Source organism: Zalophus californianus, chromosome 4, assembly GCF_009762305.2.
Source record: "Zalophus californianus isolate mZalCal1 chromosome 4, mZalCal1.pri.v2, whole genome shotgun sequence".
NCBI classification, from domain to species: domain Eukaryota; kingdom Metazoa; phylum Chordata; class Mammalia; order Carnivora; family Otariidae; genus Zalophus; species Zalophus californianus.
In genome coordinates this window covers 14,931,141-14,942,871 of record NC_045598.1, presented here as the reverse complement: position 1 = coordinate 14,942,871, position 11,731 = coordinate 14,931,141, and the positions used below count along the sequence as shown (strand labels likewise).

General features: G+C 53.7%; 1 protein-coding gene across 2 annotated transcripts; it reads left to right on the top strand.

The window, feature by feature from the left end:
- Nucleotides 1–392: 392 nt before the first annotated feature.
- MUL1 (mitochondrial E3 ubiquitin protein ligase 1) lies at nt 393–9,732 on the top strand. Of its 2 annotated transcripts, none has more exons than XM_027573692.2 (4): nt 393–695; nt 5,074–5,161; nt 5,787–5,907; nt 7,379–9,732. In XM_027573692.2, the coding sequence occupies exons 1-4, from the start codon at nt 576–578 to the stop codon at nt 8,106–8,108; spliced, it is 1,059 nt and encodes a 352-aa protein (XP_027429493.2). In that variant the 5' UTR covers nt 393–575; the 3' UTR covers nt 8,109–9,732. The 2 variants fall into 2 exon arrangements, with proteins under 2 accessions (XP_027429493.2, XP_027429501.2); XM_027573700.2 differs by lacking the exon at nt 393–695 and adding an exon at nt 747–1,143.
- The last annotated feature ends 1,999 nt before the right edge of the window (nt 9,733–11,731 follow it).

Below are 11,731 nucleotides of genomic sequence, written 5' to 3'. Positions count from 1 at the left end.
AGCGACGCGCGATCTCTGACTTCCCCGCAACCACCTCGCCCCTCCCCTCCCCTCCCTCCCCTCCCCTCCCCTCCCCCTCCCCTCCCCTCCCCTCCCCTCCCCTCCCCTCCCCTCCCCTCCCCTCCCCTCCCCTCCCCTCCCCTCCCCTCCCCTCCCCTCCCCTCCCCTCCCCTCCCCTCCCCTCCCCTCCCCTCCCCTCCCCTCCCCTCCCCTCCCCTCCCCTCCCCTCCCCTCCCCTCCCCTCCCCTCCCCTCCCCTCCCCTCCCCTCCCCTCCCCTCCCCTCCCCTCCCCTCCCCTCCCCTCCCCTCCCCTCCCCTCGGCGAGGAAGACCCCGCCCCTGTGGAGGCGGTCGCCCCCGGGCGATCACCCCGGCAACGCCGTCTTCCGGTCTGCTCGGCCCGCCCACTTCCGGCCCCGGCGCGGCGCGGCGCGCTAACGCGGGGCGATCAGAAGCAGGCCTCCGGAAGGGCGGCGTGGGGGCGCGGTCCCGGGCGGAGGGCTGAGGGCCGCGGAGCGCGGGGGACGCGCGGCCTGATCTCGGCGTCGCCGCCGGCAGCCAGGGCTCTGCGCAGCCATGGACAGCGGAGGGCGGCCCTCGCTGGGCCAGTTCATCCTCCTGGGCACCAGCTCTGTCGTCACCGCCGTCCTGTATTCCGTGTACCGGCAGAAGGCCCAGGTCGCCCAAGAACTCAAGGTCAGTGCTGGAGCCAGCCTGGCCTCCGCCGGCTCACCCCTGCCCCCGGTGATGGTGAGCCCGCGGTTCGCCTCGGGCTGCTCCAGCGTCGGAAACGGCCCCAAAGAGGAAACCGGCCCTTGAGGGGCGTCGCCGCTGAGTCACGGGAGGAACTAGGATCAGAATTCGGGTCTCGTGATAACCGCTGCACTTCCCCTTTTCTCAGCCGCTCTCATTGCTCAGAATCTCGACCTGATTTCTTTATTCGACAAATACTAAGGGCCGCCTGCTCTGCTCCAGGCACTGGGGCTGTCGCCTGGGTAGAAGAGACAAAAGTCCCTGCCCTCATGGAGATTCCGTTCTGGTACAGCCATAAACAAGTACCTCAGATGGTGTGACAGATGGGGAGAAAAATACTACAGAATCGTGCGGGGAAGAGGAAATGCAGTGGTGTGCTATTTTAAATAAGGTGACATTTAACAGAGTCCAGGAGGAGGTGAGGGAGACCACGCAGGTGTCTAGGGGAAGAACAGTTCAGATGGAGGGAACAGCCAGTGCAGGAATTCTAGACTTGGCCCGTTTATGTAACCACTCACTTCTTGCTTCTACAGACTCTTCCTTTTTAATATTTTAGTTTATTTTAAAAATAACGCTTGGGGCGCCTGGGTAGCTCAGTCGTTAAGCGTCTTGCCTTCGGCTCAGGTCATGATCCCGGGGTCCTGGCTTCGGGCCCCGCATCGGGCTCCCTGCTCTGCGGGAGGCCTGCTTCTCCCTCCCCTCCTCCCCCTGCTTGTGTTCCCTCTCTCGGTGTGTCTCTCTCTGTCAAATAAATAAATAAAATCTTTAAAAAGAAATTATTGTGAAGAAAAAAATAACAAGATGAGAGAATGTGCTAAGCTGTAAAGGGCAGCCTAAGAAAGAAGGCGTTTTAAGATTTTATTTATTCGACAGAGAGAGACACAGCGAGAGAGGGAACACAAGCAGGGGGAGCGGGGGAGGGAGAAGCAGGCCTCCCGCAGAGCAGGGAGCCCGATGCGGGGCCCGATGCGGGGCCCGATCCCAGCACCCTGGGATCATGACCTGAGCCGAAGGCAGACGCTTAACGACTGAGCCACCCAGGCGCCCCCTTCACAATGATTTTTTTGAGGTGGGGAAAATGGCAATCATCTCCAGATTGCAAATCAGGAAGTTGAGACTCAGAGCAAAGGTCTTTCAGCTACTTGGGTTGGAACTTAAGTCTTTTGATTCCAAGTGTAGGATTTTTTTTTTTCCCGCCTGATTGACCACATTGCTTTATTGTGAATGTCTGACTGGCCCGTGAGAGATGGACCTCTTTAGGTCAGAGACAGGGTCTTATTTATCCCTTTTTCCCCTCTTCCCCCTTCTAGGTTCTAATTCAGTGCTTGACAAGTGGTAGATGCTCAGTAAATGCGGATTCCTTTTGGCTGAAATGTCACAATACCACAGTTAGGGCTTCACTTGACATGTATTTGAAGAAGGCTTCCTAAACCTGGCTTAGTTCGTTATCATCATATTGTTTTCAGTAAGGGCTTAGAAACCAGTGTGTGAAGTCCCTGCCGTGGAGGGGAGTTTGGGAATCCATCCGGAATGAACCAGCTTACCAGGCAGTTGTATTTGTGGTGCAAGTGACGTCCTAGTGAGATTCCAGCTGCCCAGTTGTTTGTCTGATTATAAATAAGCGAGTTATGCTGAAGTCATTGGCTAGAAGTGTAACTGATACTTCACTTTCTGACTCTGAAAGTCTGAAATCAGGTTGGCATCAGGCTGACCGAATGTGGGACCTTTTGCCAAGTCAGTTCCCAAATGAGGATGAAATGGCCCCTTTCTGGAAAGTTGGGATACCTAATATTTTAGATTCAGTTTTCTTGATCAGATTACAAAACTTCCAGAGTAGGTTTGAGTCTTATCCTTGTGTAGCTCTCCTAGTGATGGGAATGCATATTTATTGCTTGCCTACATGTGCCAGCCCCTGGCTAGATTTCTTCCAACCTTATGCATCATTTATTTTTTATTTTTATTTTTAAGATTTTATTTATTTGAGAGAGAGAGAGAGCGAGAGAGACCACGAGCAGCAGGGAGAGGGAGAAGCAGGCTTCCCGCGGAGCAGGGAGCCCGATGTGGGACTCCATCCCAGGACCCTGGGATCATGACCTGAACTGAAGGCAGACGCTTAACTGACTGAACCACCCAGGTGCCCTCCCATCATTTAATAAACATAAAAATCCAGTGGCAGTTTTCTCTCCCATTTTCTACAGCTTTGGAAACAGACTCAGGTAAATTAAGTTGCTCAAAGTCATAATAGATGCACTGAAGCTTGATTCAACCTCAGGTCTTTCTGACCATATTCCCTCCGCCCTTTAAAAAAATTCTAACTGGCTATCCTTTGGTGGATACTCTACCAGCTGTGTGACTTGGAGCAAAGCACTTCACCTCTCTGAGCCTCAGTTTCCTGATCTGTAATTGGGGATAATAATACCTTCTGTATAGGGATGGTAGGAGCGTTACATGAATTTATGCTTTTAAAGTGTTTAGCATAGTACCTGATATATACACTTGACCTTTGAACAACGGGTTTGAACTCTTTGGGTCTACTTACACGCAGATTTTTTTTTCAATAAATACAGTACTATGAATGTATTTTCTCTCATGATTTTTGTTTTATTTTTTTAAGATTTTATTTATTTTTGACAGAGAGAGACACAGCGAGAGAGGTAACACAAGCAGGGGGAGTGGGAGAGGGAGAAGCAGGCTTCCCGCTGAGCAGGGAGCCCGATGTGGGGCTCGATCCCAGGACCCTGGGATCATGGCCTGAGCCGAAGGCAGACGCTTAACGACTGAGCCACCCAGGCACCCCCTTCTCTCATGAATTTTTAAAAAAGTATTTTCTTTTCTCTAGCTTGCTTTATTATTGGAACACAGCATATAATACATATAACCTACAAAGTATGTGTCGATTGACTGCTTATGTTATCAGTAAGGCTTCTGGTCAACAGTAGGCTATGAGTAGTGAAGTTTTGGGGGAGTCAGAGTTATATGCAGATTTTTGACTGCGTGGCCATCTGAGCAGATGCTAAGAGGGCACTTGGGGGCTTTGGAGTCACTTGGAGGGGGGGCCCGAGTTTGGAGGAGTTTGGGGGGAGCCCGAGTTGGGGCGTCGGGGCGCGGGGGGGGGGCGCGCCCCTCACCTCTGCATTGTTCAAGGGCCAGTTGTAGTCTAAGTGATTATTCGTTCACTTACTCATCAAATACGTATTGAGTGCCTGCTATGGGTCAGGCACTGTTCTTGGCACCAGGGAGACAGCAGTGAACAAGACAAGCCAGGTCCGAGCTGTCCTCGAGTTTAATAGTCCAGGGGAGGGGCACAGAACAAAGGAGTCAACAGACTCTGTTAGTTGCTGGGCTGTTATTGGTACTGTCCTCACAGTGTAGGTGGTTCATAAGTTTGGGTTGACCTGGCTCCTGTCATTTACTGTGCAGCACTAGCTTCAACTTCGAGTGACCTCAGTGACCTAGAGTACCCATCCCTCTTCACCCCTCGAGGGCTTACGTACCTGGCATCCTTCAGATTTGTTGATGGCAATTCCCTGCAAGTGGGAAGTGTCCTTGATTCGTCCCTGAATCCCCAGTGCGCAGCCCAGTGCCTGGCACATGGATGCTCAGGAACTGGTCATTGGTTTTATTAATCTTCTCTTTATTTTTGATGCAGCAGTGCCAGCTGGCTTGGTCCCCATGCAGGGGGGGAAACTGAATCGGAGGGGGTGGCAGAAGGAGGGGGGTGGCAGCAGCAGGTCACCGTGGTCTCCTGCTCGTCAGAGGGGTAGAAGGACGAACTGGAAAGTAGGAGAATAGTGCCAGCGAACAGAGCCTTGCCCCCCACGGCGAAGGCAGCCCTGTACTGTCCCGTGTAATGCAGAGCGTGGATTGCCCCAGGCACGCTGAGAGCAACACCTACCCTTGCCCGAGCCCCTGCCATGTCCTAGGCACCGGCTTAGGTACTTTCCACAGAAGCCCTCTAATGCGTGGTTCTGTGTCATCAAGAAGAGATTAAATTATGTTCAGTCTGTGGCATGAAAACAGATAAGGACCTTTCATATTTTCACTAAAAAAAGTTAAAATGAAGAGGAGGGTATGTTTCTGTTAACTGGGGAAAGAATGTCGCTGGCACCCCCCATCTGTAGGGTGGCAGATGCCTGGTTATGTGGTGAAACTTCTGGGGCACAGCTTGGGAATGTGATTCTCCATAACCTCCTTCCTGCCTGATTTCCTCATTCTCTTTTCATTACATAAAAAAAGTAAATAGTCCTTTTCTCGTTGGGCCTGTAAGTGTGGTAGAACATGCAGTATTCAGCAGCCAGTTGAATGTGTTGTTTCCATTTAGGGAGCTAAAAGAATCCACTTGGGTGAAGACTTAAAGAACATTCTCTCAGAAGCCCCAGGAAAATGTGTGCCTTATGCTGTTATTGAAGGTATGTTTATTTATTGGCAAAATTAAAAATTTCCTCTTCTCGAAGTTTAATAAAAATCTTCTTGGCTGATTTTAAGGGCCTTTTGTATGGGGCAGTGTTCCAGAACTTGGACCTCGGGGTCAGAAAGACCTGGGTTATTGCTGTGTGATCTTGGCGCAATTACCCAACCTTTCTGAACCTCCCTTACCCCATCTGAACAAGAATTCCAACCTTTCAAGGTGGTTGGAAAGCTGAAATGATGGATCCGTGTAAAGTGCTTAACAGAGTGCTGACGAAACAACTTTTTTTTTTTCCCCCAAAGATTTTATTCATCCACTTGACAGAGAGAGACACAGCGAGAGAGGGAACACAAGCAGGGGGAGTGGGAGAGGGAGAAGCAGGCTTCTCCCGCGGAGCAGGGAGCCCGATGCGGGGCTCGATCCCGAGACCCCAGGATCATGACCTGAGCCGAAGGCAGACGCCTAACGGCTGAGGCCACCCCAGGCGCCCCTGACAAAACAACTTACCATGGTGTCATTTGCATCATTTTGATGAATTCAACTCAACCTAAAAACAGTATTTAAATCACCTTGAAAGGAAAGGGCAGAAGAGTTCTTCAGAACTAAAATAATTTGTTTCCGTTTAGGGGCTGTTCGATCTGTTAAAGAAACGCTTAACAGCCAGTTTGTGGAAAATTGCAAGGGCGTGATTCAGCGGCTGACACTGCAGGAGCACAGGATGGTGTGGAATCGGACAACCCACCTTTGGTACCTGTCCTTTCTCCTCTAGCCAAGCCTCCCGGTTGGTAGGCTCGCATGCTGGCACCCTGGGTACTGTTTCCGTGTCCTCTGGTTCACCTGAGACAAGGCCTAGACCAGTTTCTTCACGCTGACGGTACTCTTGTGGGAGAACGGTTTTTTCCAGCCAATCCTAGTGGGTTTTTGTTTTGTATTTTGTATTTTTTATTGTAAGAATGCTTCACATGAGATCACTCCCCCTTTTTTTTTTTTTAAGATTTTATTTATTTATTTGAGAGAGACTGAGGCATGAGAGGGGGTGGAGGGGAGAGGGTGGTGAGGAAGGGCAGAGGGAAAGGGAGAAGCAGGCTTCCTGCTGAGCAGGGAGCCCGACGCTGGACTCGATCCCAGGACCGCAGGATCATGACCTGGGCCGAAGGCAGACGCTTAACCGACTGAGCCACCCAGGCGCCCCATGAGATCTGCCCTTTTAACAGTACTAGAGCATATGGTACTGTTAGCTACAGGCACTAAGTCGTACAGCACATCTCTAGAATGTATTCATCTTGTATAACTGACACTTGATACCCACTGAACAGCAGCTCCCGTTTTCTTCTCTCCCAGGCCATGGCAACCACCATTCTGCTCTCTGTCTCCATGAGCATGACTTCTATTTGTTTTATTTTTTTTTGAGAGAGAAAGAGAGAACACGTGTGCATGCGCATGTGAGCAGGGGGAGGGGGCAGAGGGGAAGGGGGAGAAAGAATCTTAAGCAGGCTCCACGCTCAGCACGGAGCACGACGTGGGGCTTGATCTCACGACCCTGAGATCATGACCTGAGCCAAAATCCAGAGTCCAACGCTCAACTGACTGAGCCACCCATGCGCCCCTGAGTGTGACTGTTTTAGGTCCCTCATGTAAGTATTTGTTTTTCTGTGCAGTGGCTTGGTTTCTCTTAGCATAATGTACCCCAGGCTCATCCCTGCTGTCACTGTCACATATGGCAGAGTTTCCCTCCTTTTTGTGGCTGAATATTGTCTGTGTGTGTATCGCATTTTCTTTCTCCACTCGTCTGCTGATGGGCATCTAGGTTGTTTCCATGTCTTGGTTCTTGTGAACAGGGCTGCGGTGAACACAGGAGTGCAGATATCTCTTTGAGACCCAGATCTCACTTCTTTGGGACGTACACCCCGAGAAGTGGGATTGCCAGATCATACGATAGTTCCGTTTTTCATTTCTTAAGGAACTGGATATTTATTTGAGAGTGGCAAAGAGAGGTAAACGTGGAGCTGAGCTAGGACAGTGCTTATTGCCCGCTGATACGGCCCGAGAACCTCAAAAACGGAGCCTCCCTATCATGAGGCACTAGGATAACAGTGATTTGTGCATATTCTTCCAGCTAGTTCGGACTTTATCCTGGCCTGGCATTTAGGCCATCCTCTCTCTGCCTGGGCGTGAGGTGTTTGCTGTCCTGTATTTTATTTGGGTTCTCTCGTTTTAGGAACGACTACTCAAAGATCATTCACCAGAGGACCAACACAGTGCCCTTCGACCTGGTCCCCCACGAGGACGGCGTGGCCGTGGCTGTGCGAGTGCTGAAGCCGCTGGACGCCCAGGATCTGGGCCTGGAGACCGTGTACGAGAAGTTCCACCCCTCCATCCAGTCCTTCACCGATGTCATCGGCCACTACATCAGCGGCGAGCGGCCCAAAGGCATCCAGGAGACGGAGGAGATGCTGAAGGTGGGTGCCACGCTCACGGGCGTCGGCGAGCTGGTTCTGGACAGCAGCTCCGTGCGCCTGCAGCCCCCCAAGCAGGGCATGCAGTACTACCTCAGCAGCCAGGACTTTGACAGCCTGCTGCAGAGGCAGGAGTCCAGCGTCCGACTCTGGAAGGTCCTGACGCTGGTCTTTCGCTTCACCACCTGCGCCGTTCTCTTCTTCATCCTCCGCAAGCACTACCTGCAGCGCCAGGAAAGGCAGCCGCCTCAGGCAGATGGAGAAGGGAGTTCCAGGAGCGTGAGGGCCCAGCTGCTGAGCCGCGCCAAGCCCGAGGACAGGGAGAGTCTGAAGAGCGCCTGTGTTGTGTGTCTGAGCAGCTTCAAGTCCTGCGTCTTCCTGGAGTGTGGGGCACGTGTGTTCCTGCGCCGAGTGCTACCGCGCCTTGCCCGAGCCCAAGCGGTGCCCCGTCTGCAGACAGGCGATCGTCCGGGTGGTTCCCTTGTACAATAGCTAACGGGTGCAGGGTGGCCCCGGGGGGGGGCGGGTGGGGGGGGCCCCACCCCCTTTCTCAGGAGTTTTTGTCTTGAGGCCTAGCTGTCATCCCAGCTGCGACTGAGGGAGCAGACTGGGGGAGCCATCCCAGCCTCACAGCCCCAACACTAGGATGTTGCCTTGCCACGGAGAGAGGGGACCCTTTTACCACCGGCTGAGACTCACAGCCCCACCCTGGAGTGGGGGTGGTGGCCTTGCCTGCCTTCCTGGAACCGGCGGAGCATGTGCGTGTGTGTGTGTGTGTGTGTGTGTGTGTCTGCGTGTCCTGCACCTCATTGCTCGAGGTCACTCCCGGCGGAGTGCATGTGTGTGTGCGTGTCTACACCTCATCGCTCGAGGTCACTCCCGGCGGAGTGCACGTGTGTGGTGTGTGTGTCTGCACCTCATCGCTTGAGGTCACTCCTGGCGGAGTGGTGCGTGTATGTGTGTGTGTGTTGTGTGTGGTGTCTGCACCTCATCGCTTGAGGTCACTCCCGGTGGAGTGTGCGCGCGCGTGTGTGTGTGCACCTCATCGCTTGAGGTCACTCCCAGCGTGTGTGTGTGTGTGTGCACCTCATCGCTTGAGGTCACTCCTAGCGTGTGTGTGTGTGTGTGTGTGTGTGTGAGATGGCACCTCATCGCTTGAGGTCACTCCCAAGCCAGTGATCTCCAGCTCTTCTGGTCCTTTCTGGGAATTTGCTGGTGCCTGTGGTCTTGCACCTTGAGTGACTCAGCCAGCAGGGAGGCGAAGTCAGGCTCTGGGTGGTGTATGCCCCACGGAGCTGTCTGAAGAGTCGCCTCTGACAAGACTGTCACAGTCTTTCTTCCTTTTGCTTACACCCCAGGAAAAAGGCCAGACTGGACATGAGAACTGTGTCCCTTTCCCCTCACCTCCTTACCTCTCAATGTGTGCACATGTGTGTCAGGACAAAAGGGAGCAACGCCCGCCATCTGCTTTCTGCCTAAAAGCTGGGAACCCTGGTCAGCAGGCTGAGGGGCTGCCATATGGGACAGTCAGGCTGTCCTGTCGTCCCCAGTGGTGAAGGTGGCAGCTTGGCTGCAGCCCTCCTGGTGTCTCCGGGACCAGAGCGCACCGCCAGCCCTGGCTGGGAGTGCGCGAGGCCCGAGGCCCGAGGGCTGGCTCTGGCATTCTCTGCCTGGGGTCAGCCCGAAAGGCCTCACCGCCTGAACGAAGCAATAAGGCTGCTGCTGCCCCGGCCTCCTGGCCCTGTCAGCCTCCCTCCTGGGCTGTCACGGAGGCAAAGTCGCCAGCCAGCACCCTGAGCAGAGCCTCTTCCAGGGTCCCGCCTCCTCACATTGAGAAGTTAGCATCCCGTGGGTGGAGTCACATTGCCCCTTCCTGGGTTGCTGTTCACTCCCTCACGTGCCCCCTCCTTGAATTTGTGGAAAGAAGTGGGGGCACCCCTCTCACCTCCTCTGACTAGTCAGAGGTCTCGTACACAGCTCTTCTCTCCCTTCCATGACTTTGAATATTCATCCACTATCCCCTTTGTGTGGGGGAGGTGGGGGCTCTCAGGGGGCTGACACCCGTTCTATGCAGGGTCCTGTGTGGACAGCACAAATTAAACACATTACAACCAAGTGTTAGCCTGTTGCTTTGTCAACGAAAGTTTGGTGGTTTGGCTGAGGCTTGCGTGAAATGGGACTGACTCTCACCGTGGTGGAATGATCTAGAGACCTTGAAGCCTCTCTGTGTGCCCACCTCCTGGGCAAAGAGATGCTGTGGGGCTCCCACAGGGGGTGTTCGGCAGTTTGGTGAGGCGGAGGTCTGGGGGCGGGTGTCCTGGAGAGCAGCCCTTAGGTGGCCCTGGCCTCACTGAGAAGTCCTGAGCAGACAGGCAGTGACACGATGGGGCCGGGGTGGGATGCTGGGGGACAGCAGGGAGGATGAACATTTAGAGTATTGTACTATACGCTTCCCCGAGCTTTCATTTCAAGGTGAGCTGATCCTCACAAAACCTGCAGGCTCTCCTGGTCTCTGCATCTCAGAGAAGGAAATAACCCACGAGGGGAAGTTCGCTGGCCTGGCAGCCTCTGGCTACTAAGTGGTGGGTCTGAATTAAAACTCCAGGCTGTTCCAAAGCCCCTGACCCTCCTGCTCACGGGCAGTGGCTAATTTCCTCAGTGTGTACAGGACTACCCCACAGGATCCTCGCTCCCGAGTTCATGGAGGGGGCCCGCTGTGGAACAGGCGGAGGTGAGAAGCCACGTGCCAGTACTGAGTCCGGTCTGGTGAGGCGGAAAGGGCTTGGGGGCTGGGCAGGGGAGGGGGCGCCCGATCACCTTGAAAGCTCCTGCCCCTTTTTCCTTGTCCGTCAGCCCTGACTTTGTCAGAAGGTCCGGCTTTCGTTTATTTTTATTTTATTATTTTTTTTTAAGATTTTTATTTCTTAGCATGAATGGGTGGGGGGAGGCAGAGGGAGAGGGACAAGCAGACTCCATGCCAAGCAACGAGCCCGATGCGGGGCTCCATCTCTGGGACCACGACCTGAGCCGAAGTCAGACGCTTAACTGACTGAGCCACCCAGGCGCTCCCGGCCCAGCTTCAGTAGAGCATGAATGAGACCCTGTGGCCGGTGTATGTGACCATCTATCGAGAGTTCAGCCCTCGGGCACAGATTTCGTGAGTAAGTCCGAAAAGGGAAGGCTACCCGCTCTTCCCCAGCCCCACTCCGATCTGGGCGGACCAAATCTGCCTCAACTGTTCTCCAAGCCGAGCCTGGGAGACACATCCGCAGCACACAGTCCCCTCCTTAGGAAGTGACAGCTCATCGGGAACAGGAACACTCATGTACCCAGGTTCTGGATTTGAGGGTCCCAGCTGAGTCCTAGCCCTGGTGGGGCTGACACTGTCTAAGCTTCCTGCCCCTGTGGCAGTTCCCACCCTTCCATTTTGGGAGCCCCATCTCCAGGAGGGGGCTGAACGGGACCCTACCTGGGCAGACAGGGCCCATGCCAGGAGTGGGAGTGACAGGGAGGGGAGGACCATAGGACGTTAGTGCTGAACCGACCTTGGGATAGTTGTGAGTTTCAGTTTTTTGCTAACTCAACCCCTATGCTCAGTCACTTTTTAATCCTAGACAGACACCTTCAGGAGGATTCCTCTTGAATGTCTGCTCCTGGTGTCATGAATGGTCTGCTAGGCACTTTATGTGCATTAATGCAGGGGGCAACGGGGGGGTCCTACAGAGTGGACATTGTATCCCCACCGTTACAAGTGAGGCTCAGAAGGGCTCTGTGTTCGCCTCCAGCCATCATCATTGTGAGCCAGCCCGTGTTAGGTTCCTTACAGGCAGCGTTCCTAAGACTTAGGGCAAACGAGCAGGGGAGACCGTATTACCCTAATTTGCAGGTTATGTGATGTGCTCAAGGCTACCAAGGCCTGACTAGAAAGCCTCCATCTTCTGTCTTTTATCACTTTAAGCCTGAAAGGGGAAGGGAAGTTGTCCAACAGACCACTGAGGTGTTGCAGACCCAGTGTTTTCCTGGCCAGTCAGCACCTCAACAATCACCCGTCACACCCTGGTTTTACGTATCACAGGGAGAGGCTTTGAGGTTTCCCTAGCTTACCTTGATGGAAC

Bases quoted from the DNA above. Each gene is read 5' to 3' on its own strand.
- MUL1 (XM_027573692.2), top strand. From the start codon at position 576: ATGGACAGCGGAGGGCGGCCCTCGCTGGGCCAGTTCATCCTCCTGGGC. The intron at 696-5,073 runs GTCAGTGCTGGA...GTTTCCATTTAG, and splicing joins AGGTCGCCCAAGAACTCAAG to GGAGCTAAAAGAATCCACTT. The intron at 5,162-5,786 runs GTATGTTTATTT...GTTTCCGTTTAG, and splicing joins GCCTTATGCTGTTATTGAAG to GGGCTGTTCGATCTGTTAAA.